The sequence below is a fragment of the Schistocerca americana genome, chromosome 1 (genome assembly GCF_021461395.2).
Source record: "Schistocerca americana isolate TAMUIC-IGC-003095 chromosome 1, iqSchAmer2.1, whole genome shotgun sequence".
In the NCBI taxonomy this organism is placed as follows: Eukaryota; Metazoa; Arthropoda; class Insecta; order Orthoptera; family Acrididae; genus Schistocerca; species Schistocerca americana.
Genome location: NC_060119.1, coordinates 831,332,099 through 831,358,683, shown reverse-complemented (window position 1 = coordinate 831,358,683; position 26,585 = coordinate 831,332,099). Strand labels below are relative to the sequence as shown.

Here is a 26,585-nt window from a genome sequence, read left to right as displayed (position 1 = left end):
AGGGAACGATGGCAAGTTAAATTTTTTGGGGGTGTTGGGAGGGGATAGTAGGAAACTTAGCCACCCCTCCTTTCCCCCTCCTGCCAGAATCAATGCTGGGTCCGTATCTGATTTGTGGAACGAGTGGGGGGTGTATTGACAGCAGCCGTCCACGGAGAGCCGTAGGACAATCCTCGGGGATGGGGCGAAATAGAGGAAAATTCCGTTTCGCAGCCGCGGGTCGTCTAGCGCGCCGCTTCTTTCGGGCGCCTAAGTTGGCTGCCGTGCGCGAGTGGGAGGTGGTGATCTAGTGATGGCAGGAAGGGTCCGGGGAGAGGGGAGGGCGGGTGCGCGCGCACGGCGCGCCGCCTGGTCAATAAGGGCAGTGTGGCGCCAGCGGCCGCTCTGGGAATCAGCGCCGACCTGCGCTCCGCCGGCATGTGAGCGCGCACCCTCGCTACGTGCTGAACGCCCCGCTCCGCACTCTGTTCTGTTCTGTTCCACAGCCGACTGCGACTGCCGGGCCCGCGGCGGGCTGCGACGACCCGCGCCCGCCACACACGCAGACATGGATACCTGGATACCGCTCGTGCTCGCCATTGCAGGTAACACGCAGCCGTCAACTGTTTGGCTTCTGCCCGCTGCTGCGCTCCTCGCTCCGCCTCCCAGCTGTCAGCTAGCGCGTTCACGTGCGGGACGCGGGCCAACGTGTGGCTCCGAGTACAGCATTCTCTGCAGTGAGAACGACGGCGCAAGCAGCACGACACACTAGCTTACCGCTGCCTAGAGTTACTGTAGGAGTCACGTGTGAGCACCATTCGAAATTAAAATACCACCTGTCAAAATTTTTGAACCTGCGCGCGCGCTTGGTGATCGACGTTTTATGTATATACCTTCAACGCAGACACTGCATTATCTGGGCTCTTGTCAGCATCTTAGCTCTAAACAAATGGGTAACAATTACGTATTCCGTCACTTGTCACGGTTTCAAAGACGATTATTACATCCCTTTCAGTTTCATTTCTCCTTGGTTGGGTCACCATAGCTACTGCAGCGGCGCTATATTATGCAGGATTATACAACCAATACGTCCAATATGCTGTAGTCCTTCTACCTGCAGTGGATAACTGTTTTAAACTATTTTAGAAACTGCCGTAAAAGTTGATGTTTGGTTCATCGACTTCGACCAGTTTTTACGTCAACCTTGTAAAGTAGTTTAAGCTGGGACTTCGACATCTACATTCCGCTGCAGTATTATCATGGTGTAAAACACTCCAGCGTTTCGTCCACTATGGTAGGTGACCACCATCAGGTTGAAGTTTCCATATCCTTAACTCATACGACGATTAAGGTGCGGAGAAACTTTCTTGTATGTTTTCCTCTTCATTTCTTTATAGAGTGCATGCTTATCATAATAATTGTAGGTCAAGATCATTCTCTAAGCGACTCGATTGACTATACGATAGATACGTATGTGCAAAAATTATTATAGCACCTTCTCCTCTCCGCTCTAGTTAAACGAACCACTCGGAAGGCAGGGAGGCTGCGCCTGAAGTCCGCGCGATATCAATTGTCAACATGTCTTTCGGCAGACAGCATTTAGGAACGGACTACCTGCAGTGATCCCGTTTCGTCCTTTGCAGCAGTTTATCTACCTGGAGGGGCACTGTCGTCCTGTTGTCACATCGAAACATTGCCTATGTTAGCGGTAACACTGATAGCACATCATCAAGCTCTTGCGGCATGCGTGGGCGGAAGTAGCGTTTGTCGCCAGTGAATATGACAGCTAGTGACGTCAGGTGGTGTGCGACACGTGCTACTCGCATGGCAGAGTCTGCAGCAGGCTTGGCTGTTTTGCTGCGCTGTGATCTTCTGTTCATTTTAACTTAAGTCTTCCTACACCTAACATGTCGAGAAAGTTGCTCTCAGACTTCAGTTTTTTAGCAGTACGATTGCCAGTGTAGTACAATGATGAAACTCTGGAATGTTTACCTCGAGCTGACACGGTAACAACCACTCCAGCTTTATAATATTAGAAATATCGTCTTTACTGATATACCTTTGTCACTCCTGTACTTATCAGTGATATGGATATTTTATTTATGAATTTTATATGTTCGACAAACCAGTGTGGAGCTGTATTACTATAATTGGAGCAAGTTCTCACTATGCCGACTTTACTGTACTTATATTTCTGGGAGAATCTGAGGATGACATCTATTTATTGTCGAAACTGGTCATGAAATAAACTGTTCCAGACGAAGCGATCTTGCCTCTGATATTATAAATACAACATTAGATCGCCTCAGCAACGTGTGTAAATTATACATTCCAACTTTTATTTCAAGGTTCTCCATGGCGTTTGGGTCCCTGCAGCCGGCGCTCGTCCATTATCATGTTCATCGTGGAAAAAAAATTATTGATAATGTTTTGCAAATGGTGTCGATTCTTAACGCAGTGACTCATTGACAGGTCGTCGTGAATATCTCCTGTAGTTTTATTTTTTAATTTTCTTTTAAGACACAGACGCACGAGCTTTTCATAATGCCTTAATCGTTTTAGACCAGCCACTGGTCATCTTCATGCTAAAAGCACATGGTGCAAGCGGTGACGTTTCCCGTTGCGTTGTCAACAACCCGATATCCGTTCTCTGGCAGCATCGGTCGGCAGAGGTGGCGGATCCTGCCTGACCCCCGCCTGTCGCCGCCCCCGCCTGCCAACGCGACGAGTTTTCCGGCTCAGTGGAGACAAATTAGCGGCGCGCAGGCCTCCATTACGGACCGGTACCGACGGAACCGCTCATTCTTATCGACAGGTGCGCCAGTAATTTGCGCCCTGTGCACACGAGAATTTCATCACACCGGCTGCAGGCGGATGTGTATCAATCCAAATTAGCGCGGCCCTCACGGCTGGCTACCTGTCATTTTTTAATTAAGTCAACCTGTCACAGCCTCGAAGATTGATCCGAGCTCTGCAGCGCTTTACAAGGCCAACTTCTACTGGTGTTGCAGCGCCCTTGCCTCCCCCATAGTTTAAAACCCAGACAACTAGCTCGTTATGCGTCACATAACAATTTAACGTGCTTTGCGAGCCACTGTGCAACTTCATATTTTTCTTATAAACTACTATTTGGACATAAATAAAAACCTCGTATTAATTTCTAGCGAAATAAAAAGAAAACGGAAAGCTGTGAGTAGGACTCGCCCAATGATAGTTCTGTACAAACTTAATTATGTGCGAGGTCTTTTCGGAAAGTAGGTCCGATCAGTCGCGAAATGGAAACCACTGTTAAAATAAAAAAAATGGCTCTGAGCACTATGGGACTTAACATCTATGGTCATCAGTCCCCTAGAACTGAGAACTACTTAAACCTAACTAACCTAAGGACATCACACAACACCCAGTCATCGCGAGGCAAAGAAAATCCCTGACCCCGCCGGGAATCGAACCCGGGAACCCGGGCGTGGGAAGCGAGAACGCTGTTAAAATCAAAAATATTTTATTTGCAGCAGTTAGCTACGCCTTTCAGCTACTTTTCTACATAGTCGCTTAGACATTTGTCGTAGTATTGTACCAGCTTTCCAATACCCTCGTCACAGAAGGCAGCCGCCTGTGCTTTCCGCCACTTCTCTACGGTGATCTGCAGCTCGTTGTCTGCGTCGAAAGGTTGTCTTCATAGCCAGCGGTTCACGTGAGCAGAAATGAAACTCAAGGGGAGTCAGTTACGGGCTGTATTGTGGGTGAGAAAACACCTCCCATCGAAAATGCTGCAGGAGCATTTTCATTGCCCCTGCAGATTGCGTCCGAGAATTGTCGTGAAGAAGGAAATGCATGACAGTAATATGGGCTGCATGGCATCAGGCGAAATCTCTCACCAGGCCCTCACATTTGGCGGGTGACACTGTTTTCTAGGCGTCTTTACGTGCTCACTGTGCGCTCAGAACTGAAAAGAGCGACGCGATGTGATCGATGGGCCTACTAGAGACACTGCCCAACATATCTGTGCTAAGCTTCATCGGATTTTTCCCCACGGTTTCCATTTCGAGCCCAGTCGGACATTACTTTCATCTATATGTTTTGAAGAGTGAGTCTGCAAATATCAGAATATGTAACATAGATGGGCTTATCTTTTGACTTTTCAAGCTTAAAGTTTTTACACTGACAAGGGACGATAGACCTTAGTATTTGACGTAAATTTCAACTTTATATCTCTACCCATTCTTGAGAAAAAGTCGTATATTTTGGTTGCATTGACTTAGAAGCAACTTTTTTATATTGCAAAGGGACCTTTGCCTCTACCCGCTACTGAGAGAAATGTGTCTTAACAGACGGACAGAAAGAGGTAAACAAATTGATACCTATAAGGGATCCGTTTTTACCGTTTGAGGGATGGAACCATAAAGATGACTAATTGGACATCTGACCTCAATTTTTTCATTTATCTAAAATATTTTAATGTCTAATATAAATTCAAATGTGAGAAAATCTTTTCTGAAAGGATTTGTCCGGAATATATCCTCGAACAGAAAGAGATTGACGGTAAACAGTTTTGAATATTAGATGCGATCCGATACTTAATGGATGCTTAATGGAAAGGCTCTGAATCGAAATGAGGAGAAACAAATTTATGGTGCAACAACCTGACTAAAAGAAGGGGTTAGTTGATAGGACACACCCTGTTGCGTCGAGAAATGGTCGATTTAGTAATGGAAGGAATGGTCTGCAAGGGGGGGGGGGTTGCAGGTGGGGAGGAAAGGGGGGTAAAACTATATAGGAAAAACAAGGCTTCACTACAGAAAGCAGGTTCAAATGGAGGTAGTTTGAATAGTTACACGGAGATGAAAATGCTTCCCAGTGTACACTAGTGAAATGAAGATGGTTCCCACTATAGACTGGCGTGGAAACATGGACCAAACCAGTCTTTGGATTGAGGCCCATTTCAACAATACAAAACTTAGCACTGATAAATCAAAGAACATCTATTTGAAACGCATAGTCGCTTCAGTGGGAATTTATAGGCAATTTTTGCAAAGTATGATATAATTTGTGAGCGTTTTTTTGGTGTATGCAGGAAGTAAGCAAACAGATGGATCGATCCTATAATTGTTGGTATCTAGCTTGTAAACTGTCACTTGAATTGCATTTGACTTGTCCTAAGAAGGCGAGCATTGTGGGAACAGAAGGCAGCAAGTAACGCATCGGGACGTAACTCCGCCCTCCTCACCTACGATGACGTTTCAGGTAGAAATGTTACGACACAAGGAGATTAGCAAAATGTAATGGATACAGTGTTTTGAGAATCCATTACTGTGCTGCGACACCAGAGAGATACAACTGTGTCGAACAGTTGTATCGATGAAACATTGGGGTTTTGCGCAATATTATCCGGCGGCAAACCCGAGAAGCGGGAAAGTCTGAAAAGTCACCTCCTTCATCATAACTCTAAAGTAATAGTAAAACTTCTGCTCATCGATTCGACGACAAGCAAGGAAAAAAAAAGGATAGTTGTTACACTGTGCGAGTAAAGTAATTATCGAAGTTTTAGAACAACAAGAAAGGATTTCATACTCGAGAAATATTGTCCCATTAAAAAGCGCGCTGACCAAATGCTTGAGAGTGATAAAAAAGACGCAGTGCTATTGTAAAAGACGCATTTTGACTCATTAAAGCGTGAATGATAAAACGGGACGAACAAAAACCAATATTCCACGAAGTAAGCGGGACATACTCGGTGGTGATAATATTAATGGGATGCCTCTTAATATCGTTTCGGACCTCTTTTTGCCTGGCGTAGTGCAGTAATTCGACGTGGCATGGACTCAACAATTCGTTGGAAGTCCCTTACAGAAATTTTGAGCGATGCTGCTCTTAAGCTGTCCATGAATAGGAAAATGTTGCCCGTGCAGGATTTAGTATACGAACTGACCTCTAGATTACATCCCATAAATTTTCTATTTGACTCATGTCGGGCGATCTGGCTGGCCACGTCTTTCACTCGAACTGTTCAGAGTGTTCTTCAAACATGTCGCGAACAACTGTGGTCCGGTGAAGTGGAGCATTGTCATCCATAAAAATTCCACCGTTGTTTCCATGGTTGGCAGAAAACAGTCTCCAAGTAGCGGAACATAACCATTTCCAGTCAATGATCGGTTCGGTTGGACCAGGGGACCCAGTCCATTCCATGTAAACACAGCCCACACCATTATGGAGCCACCACCAGCTTGCTCAGTGCCTAGTTTACAGTAAGGGCTTCGTGGGGTCTGCCCTACACTCAGATTCTACCGCAGCTCTTACCAGCTGAAATTGGGACTCACCTAACTAGGCCACACAGTTTTTCAGTCATTTAGCTTCCAATCGATATTGTCACGAGTCCAGGAGAGGCACTGAAGGCGATGTCGTGTTGTTAGGAAAGGCACTCGCGTCGGTCGTCTGCTGCCATAGTCCATTAACGCCAAACTTCGCAGCACTGTTCTAAAGGATACGCACCACATTGACTTGTGCGGTTATTTCACGCAGTGTTGCTTGTCTGTTAGCACTGACAACTCGACGCAGACGCCGCTGCTATTGATCATTAATTGAAGGCCACTGCGTTGTCCGTGATGACAGGTAATGCCTGAAACCTGGTATTCTCGGCACACTCTTGACACTGTGGATCTCGGAATACAGAATTCCCTAACCATTTCGAAAAGAAATGTCCCATGCGTCTAGCTCCAACTACTGTTTCGCGGTTAAAGTATGTTATTTCTCGTCATGCAGCCATAATCACACCAGAAACCTTTTCATATGAATCAGCTGATTACAAATGACAGCTCTGCCAATGTACTACCCTTTTATATCTTGTGTACGCCTTACGTCGGCCATTTGTATATGTGACTTTTGTCACCTCAGTGTAAACGGGGTGGTCATAAAGTTTCCGTTCGAAGGCCATACGGTCCAGAATCCGTATGCTAATCAGGCAAAATCGTTGTGGGCATTGAGGTAATCATTCCATCGACGCACCAGGTTGAAGATACCCGTTTGATAAAACACCGTGTCCTGCTGCGAGAAAAAGTCCGTAACTACCTGGTGCACGTCCCCGTCCGACAGGAATCGTCGACCCTTGGAGGCCCGTTTTAAGGACCGATGGCGTGATGGCGTGTGAATCAGCGTCCGATGCATCGTGTAGCAAACGAGGTAGAGACTGTGAAATCTGTCAGCATTCGCCGGCCGGTGTGGCCGAGCGGTTCTAGGCGCTACAGTCTGGAACCGCGCTACCGCTACGGTCGCAGGTTCGAATCCTGCCTCGGGCATGGATGTGTGTGGTGTCCTTATGTTAGTTAGGTTTAAGTAGTTCTAAGTTCTACGGGACTGATGACCTCAGAAGTTAAGTCCCGTAGTGCTCAGACCCATTTGAACCATTTGTCAGCATTCGAAGGAAAACTGACAACCTTTTACCATGATCTGAAAATCACGCATGGATTACAATGTGGATTTTCTAGCCCTCTGAAATTAAATGTGTTGTTAGTAAACGTAACATCAACCTTGTTGTCTGTGGTATGGGGGAAAAAACTCGGCATCATGATTCTGCGCGGATTGACTTTATTCCACGATGTGCGTGTTTTGGCTCTGAGCACTATGGGACTTAACATCTGAGATTATCAGTCCCACAGAACTTAGAATTACTTTAACTAACCTAAGGACATCACACACATCCACGCCCGAGGCAGGATTCGAACCTGCGACCGTAGCAGCAGCGCGGGTCCGGACTGAAGCGCCTAGAAGCGCTCGTTCACAGCGGCCGGCTGTGCGTGTTTTGGTAAGCTACAAACGTCCAGCAATATCTGGAATTGTGGATCAAAAGTTTATTCCGAGAGAGAAAACATTTCGGAATCTATCGGATGCTTTATGATCATGAGTAGAATGTGTGCTTCGATCTTTCTTTTGGGACTCACTTTGAAGAGAGTTATAACGACCTAGCACTCTAACGGGCATTCAAATTAGCATGCAATACGCGTCACAGACTAAGCAGGGATGCCCCAGTACGGTCTTGAAGATGACGTTGGTGATGGGTGTTGCCTCCATCCACCCTCTCGATGACGTATCATGTGCAGAAATATGTCATTACGATGTGTAATTGTAGAGTGTAGTTTTGGTTTTTCGTCTGTACACAGAAAGCTACAGTACTGTATCTGATGGTGGCTACATCGTTTATCACTATCGTTTTCTCCACTCCCTGTTCCGTTCGCTATCGATGAAGGGGGACAACTGACGATAAGCCTCCGTATTCATCGATTTTACAGTCATTCTCATTTCGCAAGAAATATGTGGGAGGAGTTAATATGTTCCTTGGTTGTTGGAACGTATGAGCTCTGAATTTAACGCTTGTAGCGTCTGCCACTGTAATTAGAAGAGGATCTCATTACGCTCTAATGCACATTAAATCGCTGATGCATACTTCTAGTAATTTAACAGTTGCTGCTGTTTCACATGATTTTTCTGCTATCCAGCAAGAGAGTATCGTTTCGATTAGTTATGAGCAATACGTGAGTGTTATTGTTACCGACTGCGAAAATAAAGCAACGAAATTGGATGAAATCGGATGCCAGCACATATACGGGTCGATCAACTGAAAACGAGAAGGACTGAAAAAAAGTAAGTGAACTGTTTAATGTTTCGTAAGTAATTGCTATACCTGTTAATACATTATCGCGCGGCGAGAGAAGACAGTCAGTCCTTCATAAAAAAATGTTTGCGGTTTCTACGGAGCCACCATCGTACACAAGTGTGCACATCTTCGTCCGAAGCAAATTGACAGTCACGAATGTCTCTCTTCAGGACTCCAAAAATACGTAAATCGCATGGGGAGAGATTGGCATTGTGTGGAGGATGTTTAAGGGCTTCGCTGTGAAATTTATGAAGCGTACATGAAACAGTCTTAGTAGCATGTGGTCCATTATTATGTTGGCAGGTTGTTTCGGCTATGCTAAGGATGTTTCGCTGGGAAGCCCTTACACATCCTCAATGCAGTTCTGATCTCTGCTCATGCGATTTTCATATTTTTGGAACCCTGAAGAGAGACACTTGTCGCTGTCGATTTGCTTCGGATGAAGAGGTACATGTCTGAGTACAGTGATGGCTCCATAGGCACCAAAAAATTGGCCATGAAGGTATTGAATGTCTTGTTTCACAGTGCGATAAATGTTTTAACAGTTGCGGTGATTACTTTTGAAATAATTAGCTGTTTACTTACTTTTTCTATCTGTCTCGTTTTCATTTGACTGCTTCTTACACATCTGCCCCTACTGCTGTCGTTTTATGCAAACCGCAAAGTAATACTTTGCGTTCATAAACCAGGCGAGATATTTTCATATTATTTCATTCGCCACACTCAAACAATAAGTCCTGCAGAAAAAAAAGGCACGACGTTTTTTTAAGAAATTTAATGTAGTTAAATGTGTACTGGGATATATCTTCACTAGAGGCTATAGTTTTTAAGTTATTCAAGAAAACCATACAAAAGTGACATTCAAACTCACCCACACTCAGCCCCACCTTTTGTGTTCATGGCACTCTCTCCTGCATCTGCACGAATTATTTGCACATTCGACCTTTTATGGTCTTCGTTGACTAGTCTTGTTACTTCAAAGCATTAGTCGAGTGCTTAAAAACTCAAAAATAGACAACTGTGTAGATTTCGTGAATTTTAACAGCATAAAATAAACAATTACATCGCTGTATTCGTCAGGCCTTCTGACTACGTAACTACAGTGCTTGGGAGGGTTAGCCGCGCGGGATTAGCCGAGCGGTCTAGGGCGCTGCACTCATGGACTGTGCGGCTGGTCCTGGCGGAGGTTCGAGTCCTCCCTCAGGCATAGGTGTGTGTGTTTGTCCTTAGGATAATTTAGGTTGAGTAGTGTGTAAGCTTAGGGGCTGATGACCTTAGCAGTTAAGTCCCATAAGATTTCACACACATTTGAACATTTTTTTTGTGAGGGTTAAGTTTGAACTGAATTGTCAATGTAATTAGTTTTAACGTAATGTTTACAAAAATTGTTTTTCTTTCATTACTCTCACTGGAAAGTTTAAATTAATAATGTTAACGAAATGGCCGACTATGATTGTGGCGTAAAAGGGCCATTAATAAGAGACCAAATAAGGTCCAATATCGGGAGTACTTCGTGTAGTCGAGAATTTTTGTACAGTGGTAGGAGGGAGTGCCACGAACGACGTACGTAACTAGAAATCTTGCCTGGTGAGGGATGAGCGTGGGGGCGGAGCAAGGTTTGAAGGTCACTTTAGCAGGGTTTTCTTGCATAACTCGTAAACTATGGCCTACAGCGGAAACGTTTATCAGTACAAAATTTAATTTCATTAAAGATCCTGTTCATTTTTTTTGTAGGACTATTAGTTTGCAGGCAGCGAGCGAGAGAATATGAAAATCTCGAGTATGGTTTTTGAAGGTCAGTTATAACACTGCATGTTGCATAAAACGACAGCAGTAGGGGCATCTGAATCACCCTTTATACCTCGACAGTTATAGACTCGAGAGGAACTGTGGAAAACCTAAATGAGGAGCGATGAACAGGGATTTGAAGTCCACTCTTATCGAAGCTGTATCCATCTGATTCTGTTACATCCAATAGATAACCTCCTTCAAGCATATTTTATGAAATAACTGCATCAGACTCTTATTTCTTTTTCGTTTCTTAAACAGGCAAGTAAGTCTTCAGTAGAGTGGATGCATTACCAGAATGAATCATTCACTCTGTAGAGGATTGTGAGCTTTTTTGATGAAACTAACAGATTGAAACTGTGCACCGACAATGAAGAAGGGCGAGATTCCGGGTAGGACATATAGTCTAAAGTGGAGATACAACATTAAAATCTGCTGGTGACTTATTTCTAGCAGAAAAGGCGTCCCTGGTTTTTATTGCAGCCTCATTAGCTTGTAACTAGTGCTTACCACGTTACATGCGCCAGAGGCGATTCACACACACACACACACACACACACACACACACACACACACACACACACAACGAGAGCGAGAGAGAGAGAGAGAGAGGACGGGGGAGGGAGAGAATATGATTAGTGTTCTGGAGGATAGGAGGGAAGGAGGGTAGTTAAACGCTTGTTGGGACGTCCTCGTTTATGTATGCTTTGATTTCACTAAATCATGTCCGACGAATGGTGTAACGTAGGTGGGGTAACTGCGCCCACGGCAAATATCGACTTTGCTGCTCTACACCCAGTGCTACCACATCATTCCATTTTTTGTTTAATACTAATCGCTGCTTAGTCTGTTTATTCGTTTATTGAGATCAACGCAGATTTACAGCGAAGTAAAAGGTACACAATTTAATAATACTCTTTTACAGCCTGAAATATAGAATAACAGACAAAGAGAGTCGCATCGTTTGCAACGCTAACGCGATTCCAGTTTCATTGCTTCGTTGCCGATCAATGCACACCGGCAACGAACAAAACAATAAATGCAATTTATGCATTTTACACTGTCATTCCGTTGGCTCACACACAACGAGAGTTGCACTATCGAACAGACGAAAACAAGAAACAATTTTTTCCGTACCAGGGACATGGAAGTGGTATGGAAGTATGCTCAACACAGTCCTTTCGGAATCTCCTCGACAATTATTTGTCCCTTTCCCATTTTAGTGTCCTCCAAACCTTCTCTTTCTAGTCCTTCTTCTCATTCGTTTTCCTCCTTCGGCCTCACTCCTCCGCCGTTCTTTTGCCCTTTCTTATTTTTATCGTCGTCGCAAAAGTGCGCGCGCACGGAAACGGCGCCCAGATCTCGCGCCGCAGCTGCCGTACCATTTTTACGCCACTGTATGAACGCTGGGATGGTACTTAAAAAAATGCGATTGCTTCGTCCCGCAATCTTATTCCAGTCTACCTGTCGACCTCCACTTGAGATTAAGATATTGCGCGTGGATTATTTATTACTTTTACCAACTGTGTCTTTATTATGGCTGGCTGAAGTAATTGAATAAAACACGGTTACCAGTTACATGTTACTCAAAGATTCCTCTAAAAGAGTAAACGCGCGTATTAAGCGAAATGGAAATGCCCTGGATCAAAGAACATCGGTTCGACCCCACTTGCAGGGTTGGAGAGCAATATTACGATCGTGGACCCATTCCAGAGTTGCAAGATGAGTGGAGGTGGCAACATTCAATCTGTTATTTTGGCTGATGTTCTATGAAAGAATATTAAGACAGAACTCCCGGTAAAACTGTCCACAGCTGAGCGGTCAGCGTGGTTAATTGCGATGCAGGGGATTTCCTTTCGATTCCCGGTACTGACAGGAATTTTTCCACTGTGGGAGAACTGTCACGGGCTGCACTCTCTGAGAATCTAATTGACTGATTAGTAGCCGTTTCGAGGTCAAGAAAACCGATAACGGCCGGCAGAGAGGCGTGGTTGTTCCATGCCCCTCCATACCGTATCCGATGACTCGATTGGCAGTCGGTAGGACCGAACGCAGAACTACCGCGTAAAGACTGCATATACAGAGTCATTCACAAAGAAAGAACAGATGTCAGTTGTTTATTACGGACAAACTGTGAAAGACAGAAACACACTCATGCTCATAAAGTAAGGATAATTGCAGAATGTGGTGCCACACAAGGTCGCACTACACAAAACTGGCGCTAATAGCATAGGCACATAGGGAACACACATGACAGAGATATGTAAATGGACGGTGTTGGTGATAAGTTGAGAAAACCGTCCCGAAACACATGTGCTACAAAATGCCACTGTTTCCTGCGTATGTACCCCGACATCAATATTGGATATGATCACCATGCAGACGTACACAGGCCGCAAAACGGGTTGGCATACTGTGGATCAGGTGGTCGAGCAGCTGCTGGGGTATAGCCTCCCATTCTTGCTCCAATGCCTGTTGGAGCTCCTGAAATGTCGTAGGGGTTTGAAGACGTGCAGCGATACGTCGACCGAGAGCATCCCAGACGTGTTCGATGGGGTTTAGGTCTGGAGAACAGGCAGGCCACTCCATTCGCCTGATATCTTATGTTTCAAGGTACTCCTCCACGATGGCAGCTCGGTGGGGCCGTGCGTTATCATCCATCAGGATCTGCCAAAGACATGCATAGGTGTACGTGCACCAATCATAATGCCACCCCACACCATCAAACCACGACCTCCATGCAGGTCCCTTTCAAGGACACTAAGGGATTAGTATCTGGTTCCTGGTTCACACCAGATGAAAACCCGGCGAGAATCACTGTTCAGACTATATCTGGACTCGTCCGTGAACATAATCTGGGACCACTGTTCCAATGATCATGTACTGTGTTCTTGACACCAGGCTTTACGGGCTCTCCTGTGGCCAGGGTTTAGTGGAATGCACCTTGCAGGTCTGTGGGCGAATAAACCATGTCTGTTCAGTCGTCTGTAGACTGTGTATCTGGAGACAACTGTTCCAGTGGCTGCGGTAAGGTCCCGAGCAAGGCTACTTACAGTACTCTGTGACTGTCTGCGGGCACTGACGGTGAGATATCGGTCTTCTTGTGGTGATGTACACTGTGAATGTCCTGTACTGCAGCGCCTGGACACCTTTCCTGTCTGCTGGAATCATTGCCATAATCTTGCGATCACACTTTGTGGCACAAGGGAAGCCCGTGCTACGAACTGCTGTGTTTGACCAGCCTCCAGTCGCCCTAGTATTCTACCCCTCATAGCGCCATCAATATGTGTTCTTTGAGCCATTCTCCATTAGCACGCCTGAAAACGTCTGCACATTTACTCGCTGCACCGTACTCTCACATGCACCGACACACCTCTGCGTATATGGACTGCTGCTAGCGCTACCTTGCGACGACCACAGGTCAAATGCAACGCATGGTCATACCCCGAGGCGATTTAAACCCGCAAACCGCCCACCAGAGCGTTGTTTCGCCCTGTACCAGCATTATGCTTAATTTATGAGCATGAGTGTACATTGCACCTGTCACTGGATAGCGGAAGGTTCAAAGTTTTATGTCCGCACAGATATACTTTCAACATGAGCACCATGCGTTGCTCGACAAACATCAAACCTATAGTCCATTTTATTGTACACGAAAATCAACAGGTCCCCGATTGTTGAATACTCACCTTTGGCAATTCGATTTTTCAGATCTTGAAGAGTAGCTGCCATAAGTGGACAAAGACTCTGTCTTTTGTTACCCTCACAGAAAAAAATCTCAAGATAACGCCCCACCTCAAGGTGAAAGCGAGGCGGGGCGCCGACATGCATAAAAATGAAACCATTGGCATTTTCATGCAGTTGAGAAATAAACCAAATTTGCAGCACGCCCAGGTATGACACTGCTGTCACAGTTTCCTTCGCAAAAAAAGTCCTTAAATTTTGTGAACAGAAACGGCACAAAAAACATTCAGTTTCAGTGAATCACATTCGTGTTCAACGACGACGCCACGATTTTTTCACCTCCAAATACATACTTTACGGCGGTTTAGTTTACCTGATACATTCGTCCGAAAAGATATGTTGATTCGTCGGAAAAGATGAATAATTCGGAAGAATTGTCCTCTGCCCTATAATTGAAATGCAAAATTCGTAGCCGCGGGGAGTGGCCGCGCGGTTAGAGGCGCCACGTCACGATTTGCGCGGCCCCTCCCGCCGGAGGTTCGAGTCCTCCCTCGGGCATGGTTGTATGTGTGTTCTTCTTAGCGTAAGTCAGTTCAACCCTTCGGTAGCCGCGGCTTTCATACTTCCATGAGTGGGCGCGCTGCGGCTTTTGCACCGCAGTTAGTTTTACATTTTTAACCTAAGGAAAAGTAAACATCCTATCAGTAAAAAAAAAAAAAATGCATCAATTTCTTTTTCCGTAATTTCAGCACTTGCTTTTGGACCTGGCAAAACTTTTAGGATGTTCTTGGCCTTGGTTTTATGGGAATAAGGAAGCGGGTCACTTATCCAAATACACTCCTGGAAATGGAAAAAAGAACACATTGACACCGGTGTGTCAGACCCACCATACTTGCTCCGGACACTGCGAGAGGGCTGTACAAGTAATGATCACACGCACGGCACAGCGGACACACCAGGAACCGCGGTGTTGGCCGTCGAATGGAGCTAGCTGCGCAGCATTTGTGCACCGCCGCCGTCAGTGTCAGCCAGTTTGCCGTGGCATACGGAGCTCCATCGCAGTCTTTAACACTGGTAGCATGCCGCGACAGCGTGGACGTGAACCGTATGTGCAGTTGACGGACTTTGAGCGAGGGCGTATAGTGGGCATGCGGGAGGCCGGGTGGACGTACCGCCGAATTGCTCAACACGTGGGGCGTGAGGTCTCCACAGTACATCGATGTTGTCGCCAGTGGTCGGCGGAAGGTGCACGTGCCCGTCGACCTGGGACCGGACCGCAGCGACGCACGGATGCACGCCAAGACCGTAGGATCCTACGCAGTGCCGTAGGGGACCGCACCGCCACTTCCCAGCAAATTAGGGACACTGTTGCTCCTGGGGTATCGGCGAGGACCATTCGCAACCGTCTCCATGAAGCTGGGCTACGGTCCCGCACACCGTTAGGCCGTCTTCCGCTCACGCCCCAACATCGTGCAGCCCGCCTCCGGTGGTGTCGCGACAGGCGTGAATGGAGGGACGAATGGAGACGTGTCGTCTTCAGCGATGAGAGTCGCTTCTGCCTTGGTGCCAATGATGGTCGTATGCGTGTTTGGCGCCGTGCAGGTGAGCGCCACAATCAGGACTGCATACGACCGAGGCACACAGGGCCAACACCCGGCATCATGGTGTGGGGAGCGATCTCCTACACTGGCCGTACACCACTGGTGATCGTCGAGGGGACACTGAATAGTGCACGGTACATCCAAACCGTCATCGAACCCATCGTTCTACCATTCCTAGACCGGCAAGGGAACTTGCTGTTCCAACAGGACAATGCACGTCCGCATGTATCCCGTGCCACCCAACGTGCTCTAGAAGGTGTAAGTCAACTACCCTGGCAGCAAGATCTCCGGATCTGTCCCCCATTGAGCATGTTTGGGACTGGATGAAGCGTCGTCTCACGCGGTCTGCACGTCCAGCACGAACGCTGGTCCAACTGAGGCGCCAGGTGGAAATGGCATGGCAAGCCGTTCCACAGGACTACATCCAGCATCTCTACGATCGTCTCCATGGGAGAATAGCAGCCTGCATTGCTGCGAAAGGTGGATATACACTGTACTAGTGCCGACATTGTGCATGCTCTGTTGCCTGTGTCTATGTGCCTGTGGTTCTGTCAGTGTGATCATGTGATGTATCTGACCCCAGGAATGTGTCAATAAAGTTTCCCCTTCCTGGGACAATGAATTCACGGTGTTCTTATTTCAATTTCCAGGAGTGTAGTTTCTTTATCTTTTCCTACGTAAAATTGGTAGTCCTCTTTTTGTTGTCTCCCCTCTTCAACCAGGTGGTCATCTATTTGCTCTGTTGTTTGTTCGGAGTCACTGCTGTGGTTTTCTTCTTCAATAACTTCCTCTTCCGACTCAGATTCACATGATTCTGATAATTATTGTAATTCGTCTTCTGACAATTCTCGCAGTTCTTTGTCATAGTATTCAGGACGTACAATTAGACGGCCCCTGTCAAATGCCTTCCTTTTCTCCATTTCAACGCTTTTATGAGACCTGTTGAAACACATGTTTTTGTAAACGTAATGTATTGTAGCAAATCAATAACCAAGACAGTAAAAAGTAATGAAAATTGCATATGGGAACTTTGATTCGATTCGAATATTCGTTATATACTAAAATGAAAGATTGCCTTGAGGCGAAAGTAAAACACAAGTACAGAAAATACTTACAGCACAAGGCACGTAGCGGTAAACACACCGCAAACGCAACAGTCACGTTTCAAACAATAATAGTGACCAAACTGTTAAAAGCATGAATAGCGCAAATGTAGTAAAGTGGTGACATCCGTTGAGAACAACAAATACGTATCTGGACGTGGACGCAACTGCAACGCTATCTGTGATACTAACGGAAAGCTAAATCTTGCGGCTATTTGCCACAGGCGCGCCCACCGAAGGGTTAAGTTAGTTTAATTTGTGTATAAGTCTGGGAACCGATGAACTCAGCAGTTTGGTCCCTTACAAATTCACACACACAAAATTCGTAATTTCTGTTATGGTCGACGAGACTCAGTTGCTTCAGTGTTTGCAACTTGTAAGGCTGCGCATGCGGGCGTCATTTCAGAACGCCTCATACGGTTGTTTGAGGAAGTTGAAGTTTCTGGCTTGCTCGTCTTGTGAACTTCCGAGGGATCCGAGTGAACGAATCTCGGATACCCTCGACATTTTCATCAGACGTGCGTGACAGACCAGTTCCCTGCCCTTTGTGTGTGCAACCAGCTGCCAAGAATTTTGCATGCCAGTCATAAATCTGGTAGGTAGAAGCCTCTTCATGCTGAATCGACCGCGGAATGCACGTAGAATTTGAACAACGGATTGACTTCGCGTAAATTCCAACACAGAAAATGGTTTCTTTTCTGCTGTGGTCGCCATCTCGCTACAAACAAACAGCGACACACTTGTGTCAAAACTTTGAACCTTCCTCTGTCCAGTGACACGTGCAATGTGTTTCTGTCTTTGTAGTTTGTCTGTAATAAACAATTGAAATCCGTTGTTTCTTTTTGATCACCCTACATTTTCAACGACTTTAGGCGCGAGCACAATTCTGTTGAGTGCGGGAGAAATCGAAGGAACGATTGCACCGGGGTTATGTTGTGCTTGGCTGTCTAGCTGCGGCGACAGCGGCCTGGTGGCGCACGGCCCAGCTTCGGAAACACAGATCCATCCTTCTCGGAGGCGGCCGCACTACGCGTCTCCTTCCTAACACAGTCCGCCTAGACGTGATCTCGCGTTCCACCACGATAACAACTGGTTACCTTCAGGAATCTTCTGTAACATTGCTAATCCCACTGGTCTGCTTGGCGTGGTTCACCCTTAAGAAAACCAGAAGAATTTGTCTGTGTTAAGTTTTCTTGTAAAGTCGGTTTTACACGAGGCCCGTGACCGACATTGTCCTCTACGCCGAGTTCGATCGCAGCAGCTTCGCTCTCACTTCATGTCCGAAGACGTGAACGTTGAACGAAGTTTCGCACGACACGCAACCAACAACTGCGTACACCCAATGCGCTTTTCCTCTGTTACCTTCCTCCCTCACGTCAATGTTTGTTTAAAATAATATATACAAGCTGTTAAAAAGAAGGTAATTCATATTTTAGGATGTGGTAGTATGGACTAAAACAAGGAAAATGTCTAGTAAACGTGGACTGTAAAATGCATATCTTAAGAGCTATAAGTACTTCTACATCTCCGCTACTGTGAAACGCTTCTACTCTCTGCTTTTAGGAACGAACTATGGAAAGCAGTAAAACAATGAATAAACAAACGACAACACATTACTTTGTTACTGTGAAACAGCAGATCTGCTTATTAATCTGCTAGCTATTACAAATGACTTGCTCTGGATGACCATCGCTAAAGAAGGTACTCGAAATGGTGTGTGTTTATAGTGAGGTATGCTTCTGTCTGACGTCTTAGGCAAACATGCACTCTCTGAAAAACTCCAGGTCGTTCACGGATATGCTGTAAGGCATTGTGATGCGATCCTGTAGTGTTGGCACATCATTAATGGGGCTTGTATGCTCAATTATCAGTTATCTATTGATCTCCTCAATTTTGAGTCATTGTGCGTCTTGAACCTCACGAGTGGTTTTCTCAAAAACGGGGGGAGGGGGGGGGGCGGTTGCGGGGGGGGGTCGAGCCAAAATATTTTAGAACGTTCCGTTTCAGATTGCACTCAAGCGATCTGCCGTGTATGAGGCGAATCGGTTACTCGTGTCTGAGGCCTTCCGCTTGTTAGCCAAATTTCACTGTAGCGCGTCCCTGGAAGTGTACTCATACCAGGCGATTACACATTACTAGAAATGTGCAACCAAATAATTGTAGCTTATGCATTGTTCTGCAGGTACTCGTTACCAGATTGGTTGTCTCGGTTAGAGCAGACGTGACAGGCCGAGTCCATGAAAGAGCTGTGCTGTCCACACGAGTAAGACATAGTCCATGACTTTTACTCTGCAAGAAGTCGTACACTCCAATTACACTATTTTAACACTACTGTACACCTAATCAAACTGCTTAGAATGTTTAAGCCATCCTCTGACGCTTACAGGTAGGGTAAGGCCCATCTGGTCAGTACCTAGATATTTAACCGTTTGGACATGTGAGAGGTACTGATAGGACGTCAAGTACACCAATCAGGAAATAGCAACGAAGCAATAAATGAAGGAAGATTTAATTAAGTATTGTAATAACCCTCTTCCATAAACACCATTTGGTACGTAATGCTCCAAAGTAATCGTGTTTGCAGAAAGGAATTGCAAGAAAGGGTTCCTGCTTTTTTTTAACAAAACACAAATTATACTTTCAGGCCTTGTTTCTACTGCATTTCTCAATTGTGGTCTTAATTACATTCTTCAAACCAAACCGGTAGTCATTAAGATGTAAAATAAGTAAAGATGTGACGGCAGGAATGGCATCTGGCCACCCACCGTCATTAACATTGTCAAATCCACAAATTAATATGCCGGCTCGCTACGATACAGAGAGAAGGCCAGAAAAAAAAAAAAATAGATTCAGAGCCGATGCTGTCTTAGAAAGAACAGCATAGTAAGCGATCATTATGAGAGTGCCGTTGACTATCTGATACATCCTTCATGTATCTTGTATCTTTGCCATTGATGGGCGAAGACGCACATTTGGCTCAGGATGTTGATATCGTAGGTTCAGTGGTTCCACCATAAGCGTCGGTAACTATGCCATACGCCTCCCGTTCACTTAAGTCCGCCGCCTAGGTAACCGTGAAGATGGCAACATAACCGGCACAGTGCAGGCAGTACAGGAATGCAGTGGTGTAATTGGTAGACGTATGGAAAAAAAAATTTCAGTACCGAGAAGGAGTTGTGTCTCATAAAGGAAAGTCTATATGCATGTTTCTAGATCTGAGAGTTGGTGTCTACTCAGATTTCACGCCACTACGAGGTGCAAATTAGGTTTGCTATAAATACAAACTGTAACGGTTGTGAGCACTAGTTACCCTTGATAATGGACGTGGTGAGTTGATGTAGTCAAGAATGCCTTTAAGGTGACAAAAACGCCATTATCAACATCCCACTGAGTTTGAACGAGATCGTGTAATTGAGCTGCGAGAAGCTGGATGTTCGTTCTGCCATACTGCAGAAAAACTTGGCAGGTATGTAACCACTGAGCGTGATTACCGGCAGCGGCGGTCAAGGGAATGTACGCAAGACGAACAGTCTCCGGTCATGTGGCACTACCTAGAGGGAAGACCATCGTGTTCGGCGTATGGCTCTGGCGCATCGTAATGCATCCGCAGCAGCAATCTGAGCAGCTGTTGGTAGCACAGCGACACAACGAAATGTTAATAATCGGTTACTTCAAGGACAGCTCCGAGCCAGATGCCCTCTGGCGTGTATTCCTTTTACCCCATTTGCGACTTCAGCAGTGTCGAGCGAGAGCTTGTTGGAAGGCAGGTCTGGAACCGCGCTGCTGCTACGGTCGCGGGTTCGACTCTTGCCTCGGGCATGGATGTGTGAGATATCCTTAGTTAGGTTTAAGTAGTTCTAAGGCTACGGGACTGATGATCTCAGATGTTAACTCCCATAGTCCTTAGAGCCACTTGAACCATTTGGAAGGCAGGTTGGAGGTATGTTTTTTCTGATGAAAACTGGTTCTGACTCGGTGCCAATTATGACTGTGTTTTGGTTAGGAATAGGCCAATTGAAGGCCTGCAACTAACGTGTCTGCGTGCCACACATACTGGGCCTACAGCTGTAGTGGTGGTCTGGGGTGCGATATCATATGACGCCAGATGCACTCTCATGGTTATCCCACACACCCTGACTGCAAAACTGTACGCCAATTTTGCTATTCGCCTTGTTGCGCAGCAATTCATGAACAACATTCCAGAGGCTGTTTTCGAAGTGGATAACGCTTGCCCACGTACCCCCGTTGTAACACAACGTGCTATGCAGGGTGTCGACATGTTGCCTTGGCCTGCTCAATCACCAGATCTGTCACTAATCCAGCAGGTATGGTATATAATCGGACGACAACTTCTGCGTCATCCACATCTCTGTATTGACCAACCGAGTGCACCAGACATGAAAATCCATCCCACAAAGTGACATCCATCACCTGTACAACAGAATGCATGCAGATTTGCACGCTTGCCTTCAAAGTCTTGGAGGTTACACGGGTTATTGATGTACCAGCATTTCATATTCGCAATGGCTTTTTCCGTGCTCTGTGATCTTGAAATGTTAATCACAGGAATATGTTACCTAGACAAATGTATTCCCGAAATTTCATTACTCTACATTAATTATGTTTTGGTGTTACGATTTTTTTCTTCAGTGAATTAGTGTTCGGACGGCTAGTGAAAACTGTAGCTGTAATAGTATGTATTTGTAGATGTAGGTTGGAGCCCCTGTTGGGGTTTCAAGAGCCCCACTCAATCTTACTTCCCTTTCTCTCGGGTATTTCGCGTCCAGTACAGCCTGCTGACTCGCAAGTAGTCAGCAGCTGCGTGGAGCGAGAAGTTTCCAGAGTCGGCTGTCGTACCACCTGGTACACTTGGCCCAGTGTACGTACAAATAGCCTTCTTTCTTGCGAGCTGGCAGGCCGGTGCTTATTACTGCCACTCGAGCGTAACTGCTGGCGGGCTCCATTTACCGGCAGCGCGAGGTAATGCACCTCCGTGCAAAGGCGCCCGCCTCAAAGCGACGTTCGGCGTCAAAAGCGCGGAGGCCGTCTGGGGAGGAGGGAAAGCCGGGGGTGGGAACGCCACGCCGCATCGCATCGCATCGCATCGCTCCTCGTCGCGTCGCGTGCTGTCGTCGACCGAGCGCAGCGGCGCCCGCGGAAAATCGATGCAGTGCACTGTGAAACACGCGCGCTCTCCACTCCACTCCACCCACGCCTCTAGCCGAGATACACTCGCCAAGGCGGCGCGACGCTACAGTCCCACAGTTCCGACCGTCATGAGGGCGACGGCGGGACGTGTGGACGTCCTGTGCTGGGGGTCAAGTTTCTCGTTAAAACCTGGATTTGTCGTTTACCGAGTATTTTAATTTCAGAGCATTAGGTGATCTGAGAGGACGAAAGGAGGGAAGATTTTCGAATCCCACATCCGGATGACGATGTGTTGATTGGGGACGCAACATAAGCTCGGCATGTAATGATACGAATATTTTGATTCGTCGCCACACAGCGGAGTGTACGATGCTCAGGTCAAGTTATGTATACAAAGTCATTCAGCTGCGCCGGCCGAAGTGGCCGATCGGTTCTAGGCGCTACAGTCTTGAACTGCACGACCTCTACGGTCGTAGGTTCGAATCCTGTCTCGGGCATGGATGTGTGTGATGTCCTTAGGTTATTTAGGTTTAAGTAGTTCTAAGTTCTAGGGGACTGATGACCTCAGAAGTTAAGTTCCATAGTGCTCAGAGCCATTTGAACCATTTGTTGCAGCTGCCCCTATTTGTGGGTTTTATGCAACGCACAAAGCCTTATAAAAAAGGAAAAAAGAAAAACACGCAAGATTTTCCGATTTTGATGCTCTCTACACGTAAACTATTCCTCATACAGAAAAAATTAACAGGAACTTTTTGTAGGAAATTTAATGTAGTAAAATTATGTACTGGCGTACGTTTTAGCTGAAGGCCACGGTTCCTGAGTTATTCAAGAAAAACGCGTTTGAAGGTCACTTTTGTAAGTTTTCCTTGAATAATTCTACGGCTTCTAGCAGAAACGTCGCCCAGTACAAACTGTAAATACATTATATTTCCTCCAAAAAGTTCCTGTTCGTTTTTTTCTACAGGACTAATAGTTTCCATGTAACGAGCGAGAGAATATGGAAACCTCGCACGCGGTGTTTAGAGTCTTTGCTGGTCGCATAAAACATTTGGTAGTGACAGCTGAATCATCTTGTATATGCACTGAAGCGGCAAAGAAACTGGTACAGGCATGAGTATTCAAATAGAGAAATATGTAAACAGGTAGAATACGGCGCTGCGGTCGGTACGTCAATATAAGACAAGTATCTGGCGCAGATGTTAGATCGGTTACTGCTGCTAAAATGGAAGTTTATCAAGTTTAAGTGAGTTTCAACGTGGTGTTACAGCCGGTGCACGAGCGATGGGCCACAGCATCTCCGAGATAGCGATGAAGTGGGGATTTTCCCCTACGACTATTTCACAAGTATACCGTGAATATCAAGAACCCAGTAAAACATTAAATCTGCGACATCGCTACGGCCAGAAAAAGATCCTGCAAAAACGGGACCAACGACGATTGAAGATAATCGTTCAATGTGAGAGAAGTGCAACCCTTCCGCAAATTGCTGCGGATTTCAGTGCTGGGTCATCAACAAGTGTCAGTGTGCGAACCATTCAAAGGAACATCATCGATATGGGCTTTCGTAGCCGAAGACCCACTCGTGTACCTTTGATGACAGCACGACACAAAGCTTTACGCCTCACATGGGCCTGTCAACACCGACAATGGACTGTTGATGATTGGAAACATGTTTCCCAGTCGGACGAGTCTCGTTTCAAATTGTGTCGAGCGTATGGACGTGTACGGGTATGGAATCCATGGACCTCATGAATTCATGGACCCTGCACGTCACCATGGGACTGTTCAAACTGGTGGAGGCTCTGTAATGGCCTGGGACTTGTGCAATTGGAGTGATATGAGACCACTAGTACGTCTAGATACGATTCTGACAGGTGACGCATACGTAAGCATCCTGTCTGATCTGCATCAATTCAGGTCCATTGTGCATTCTGACGGACCTGGGCACTTCCAGCAGGACAATGCGACTCCCCAAACGTCCAGAATTGCTATAGAGTGGCCCCAGGAACACTCTTCTGAGTTTAAACACTTTCGCTGGCCACCAAACCCCCCCCCCCCCCCTCCCCTGACCGGCCGCTGTCGCCGGGCGGTTCTTGGCGCGTCAGTCTGGAACCGTGCTGCTGCTACCGTCGCAGGTTCGAATCCTGCCTCGGGCATAGATGTGTGTGATGTCCTTAGGTTAGTTAGGGTTAAGTAGTTCTAAGTGATTGATGACCTCAGATGTTAAGTCCCATAGTGCTTAGAGCAATTTTAACCATTTTTAACCAAACTCCCCAGACATTAACATTATTGAGTGTATTTGGGGTACCATGCAACATGCTGTTCAGAAGAGTTCTTCACTCCCTTGCACTCGTACTGATTTACGGACAGCCCTGCAGGATTCATGGTGTCAGTTCCCTCCAGCACTACTCCAAACATTAGTCTCATAGTGCTTAAAGCCATTTGAACCATTTTGAACCAAACTCCCCAGACATTAACATTATTGAGTGTATTTGGGGTACCATGCAACATGTTGTTCAGAAGAGATCTTTACTCCCTCGCACTCTTACTGATTTATGGACAGCCCTGCAGGATTCATGGTGTCAGTTCCCTCCAGCACTACTCCAAACATTAGACGAGTCCATTTCACGTCGTATTGCGTCACTTCTGGGTGTTCGGAGGCCCTACACGATTTTAGGCCGGTGTACCAGTTCCTTTAGCTCTTCAGTGTACATTGATATACAGGGGCTGAGAGGATGGCTTGCACATTAGTGTTCAAACAGTGTATTTGGAATGTACGATTCCTTGCGGAGGAAAGGTGATGGAATATGTTTTATTCGTGTGGACTTCACAGCTCTTACATGGATTCCGCGCATGACATCTGCTCTAACCGAGATACCCGTTCAGATGTCGCGTGCCTGCAGAACATAGCATAAGCTATGAATCATTTGGTCGCATATTGCTAGTGACGAGTAATCGCCTGGTCTGAGTACACTGCCAGGGATGCTCCACCGTGAATCATGACCAACAAGAGGAAGGTGTCAGACACCACCAACCGATTCTGCTCATATTTGGCAGGTCGCTTGTGTACCACCTAAAATGAAAAACTCTGAAGTTAATTTGGCTCAACAGCCCTAATTTTCACAACGCACAATCGTCGCAAAATTGACCAAATCGATACATAATTGAAAACTGAGAATTTTTGTCATCATATGTGGGCTCCGAAAATGCCTTTATCAAAGAAATCGAGGAAAGAAACTTTTTTGACTGCCGTAGAGACCAAGGCGTTTAGCTGGGGAGCGGGGAACCCGTGTACAGTTCCCAAGTGCATTCTTTTTTTTCATTTGTATTTCTTTCGGTTTTCAGATTGGTAGGAATAGGAGGATTAATAAGATGAGTAAATTAATGAGGAATAATAACAAGGTAGGGTAATAAATTTCCCAAAATACTTGCGCTATTAAATAATTAAAACATTAAGCTTCACTATATCAAAACAATTCCGAGTAAGACTGCTGCGAAGACGTGTATTCGACGCACGCTATCACATAAGGGAGAAAAACGAACCCTTGTCGCAGCTGGTAGTATACGTAAAATAACGCATCCGTACAGGGCTCTATATTCCGTCACAGCGTGTATGAAATTGTTACCTGAAGTTCTCTGGCGCTTAAAAGAAACTAATGATATTGTCATTGAGGTATCGTTAGAAAAATTGTACGTTACTTTCTCCAAGTCCGGGAAGCTGACAGATTAAATTTGCGAAACCTATCTTGAGAACTTATTTAACAAACACAGTCTTCATCGCATTAAAGTCGTTAGTTTTTATTTTTTAGAAGACCTGTTTCGATCTTCTGTAAGACCATCATCAGATCTACATTCCTTGACGACAGTAGGAACCTCTGGCGTCGAGAAAGACCGTCCGTGCAGGTATGGAGAACACGGACATGCTCGACACCACAGATTCCTACTCTCACCAGGAAATTTGGATCTGATGATGGTCTTACAGAAAATCGAAATCGCTCATCTAAAAAATAAAAACTAGCAACTTTAAAGCGACCAAGACAGTGTTAGTTAAATAAGTTATAACTTTAATAGACCGCCGCCCGGCCTGAGACGCCTTGCCTCGGTCCACGCGGCTCCGCCCGTCGGAGGTTCGAGTCCTCCCTCGGGCATGGGTGTGTGTGTTGTCCTTAGCGTAAGTTAGTTTAAGTTAGAGTATGTAGTGTGTAAGCCTAGGGACCGATGACCTCAGCAGTTTGGTCCCATAAGACCTTACGACAAATTTCCAAATTTTCCAAGATCGCAGTTTTCCTTGAAAAATGAACCAAAATAATTTTGTGTTTTGAGAAAATTTTAAAACCATACGTTGCCGATAGCAAGTTTTGTCTGATGTTGGGTTCTTTGGGTGGATAAACTGATACCGTCACGTATGACAGCATTTTCACAGGTGACAAGTATCAGCAGACTTGCACGACAGAAGTAATACTGCCAAACTGCACACCTGTGTATCAGTTATATGATGTTTCTTCTAATCGGCACGTTCAAAGCTTTACTTCGACGTTTCAAAACTGCAATCTGCGTCTGGAAACGCAGCGCGAATTACACAACTGCGCGGATGCAATAACGACTCACAGCAAAATTCATGATTAGCTTACAGCACTG

General features: G+C 45.9%; 1 protein-coding gene across 1 annotated transcript in view; it reads left to right on the top strand.

Annotated features, from left to right (window-relative positions):
- The first annotated feature begins 292 nt into the window (after positions 1-292).
- The window catches only part of LOC124594498, a 220,950-nt gene continuing 194,657 nt past the window's right edge, over positions 293-26,585 (top strand). The window contains exon 1 of the mRNA XM_047132876.1: positions 293-584. Within this exon, the coding sequence (XP_046988832.1) occupies positions 293-584 (292 nt within the window). The remainder of the gene's footprint in view (positions 585-26,585) is intronic.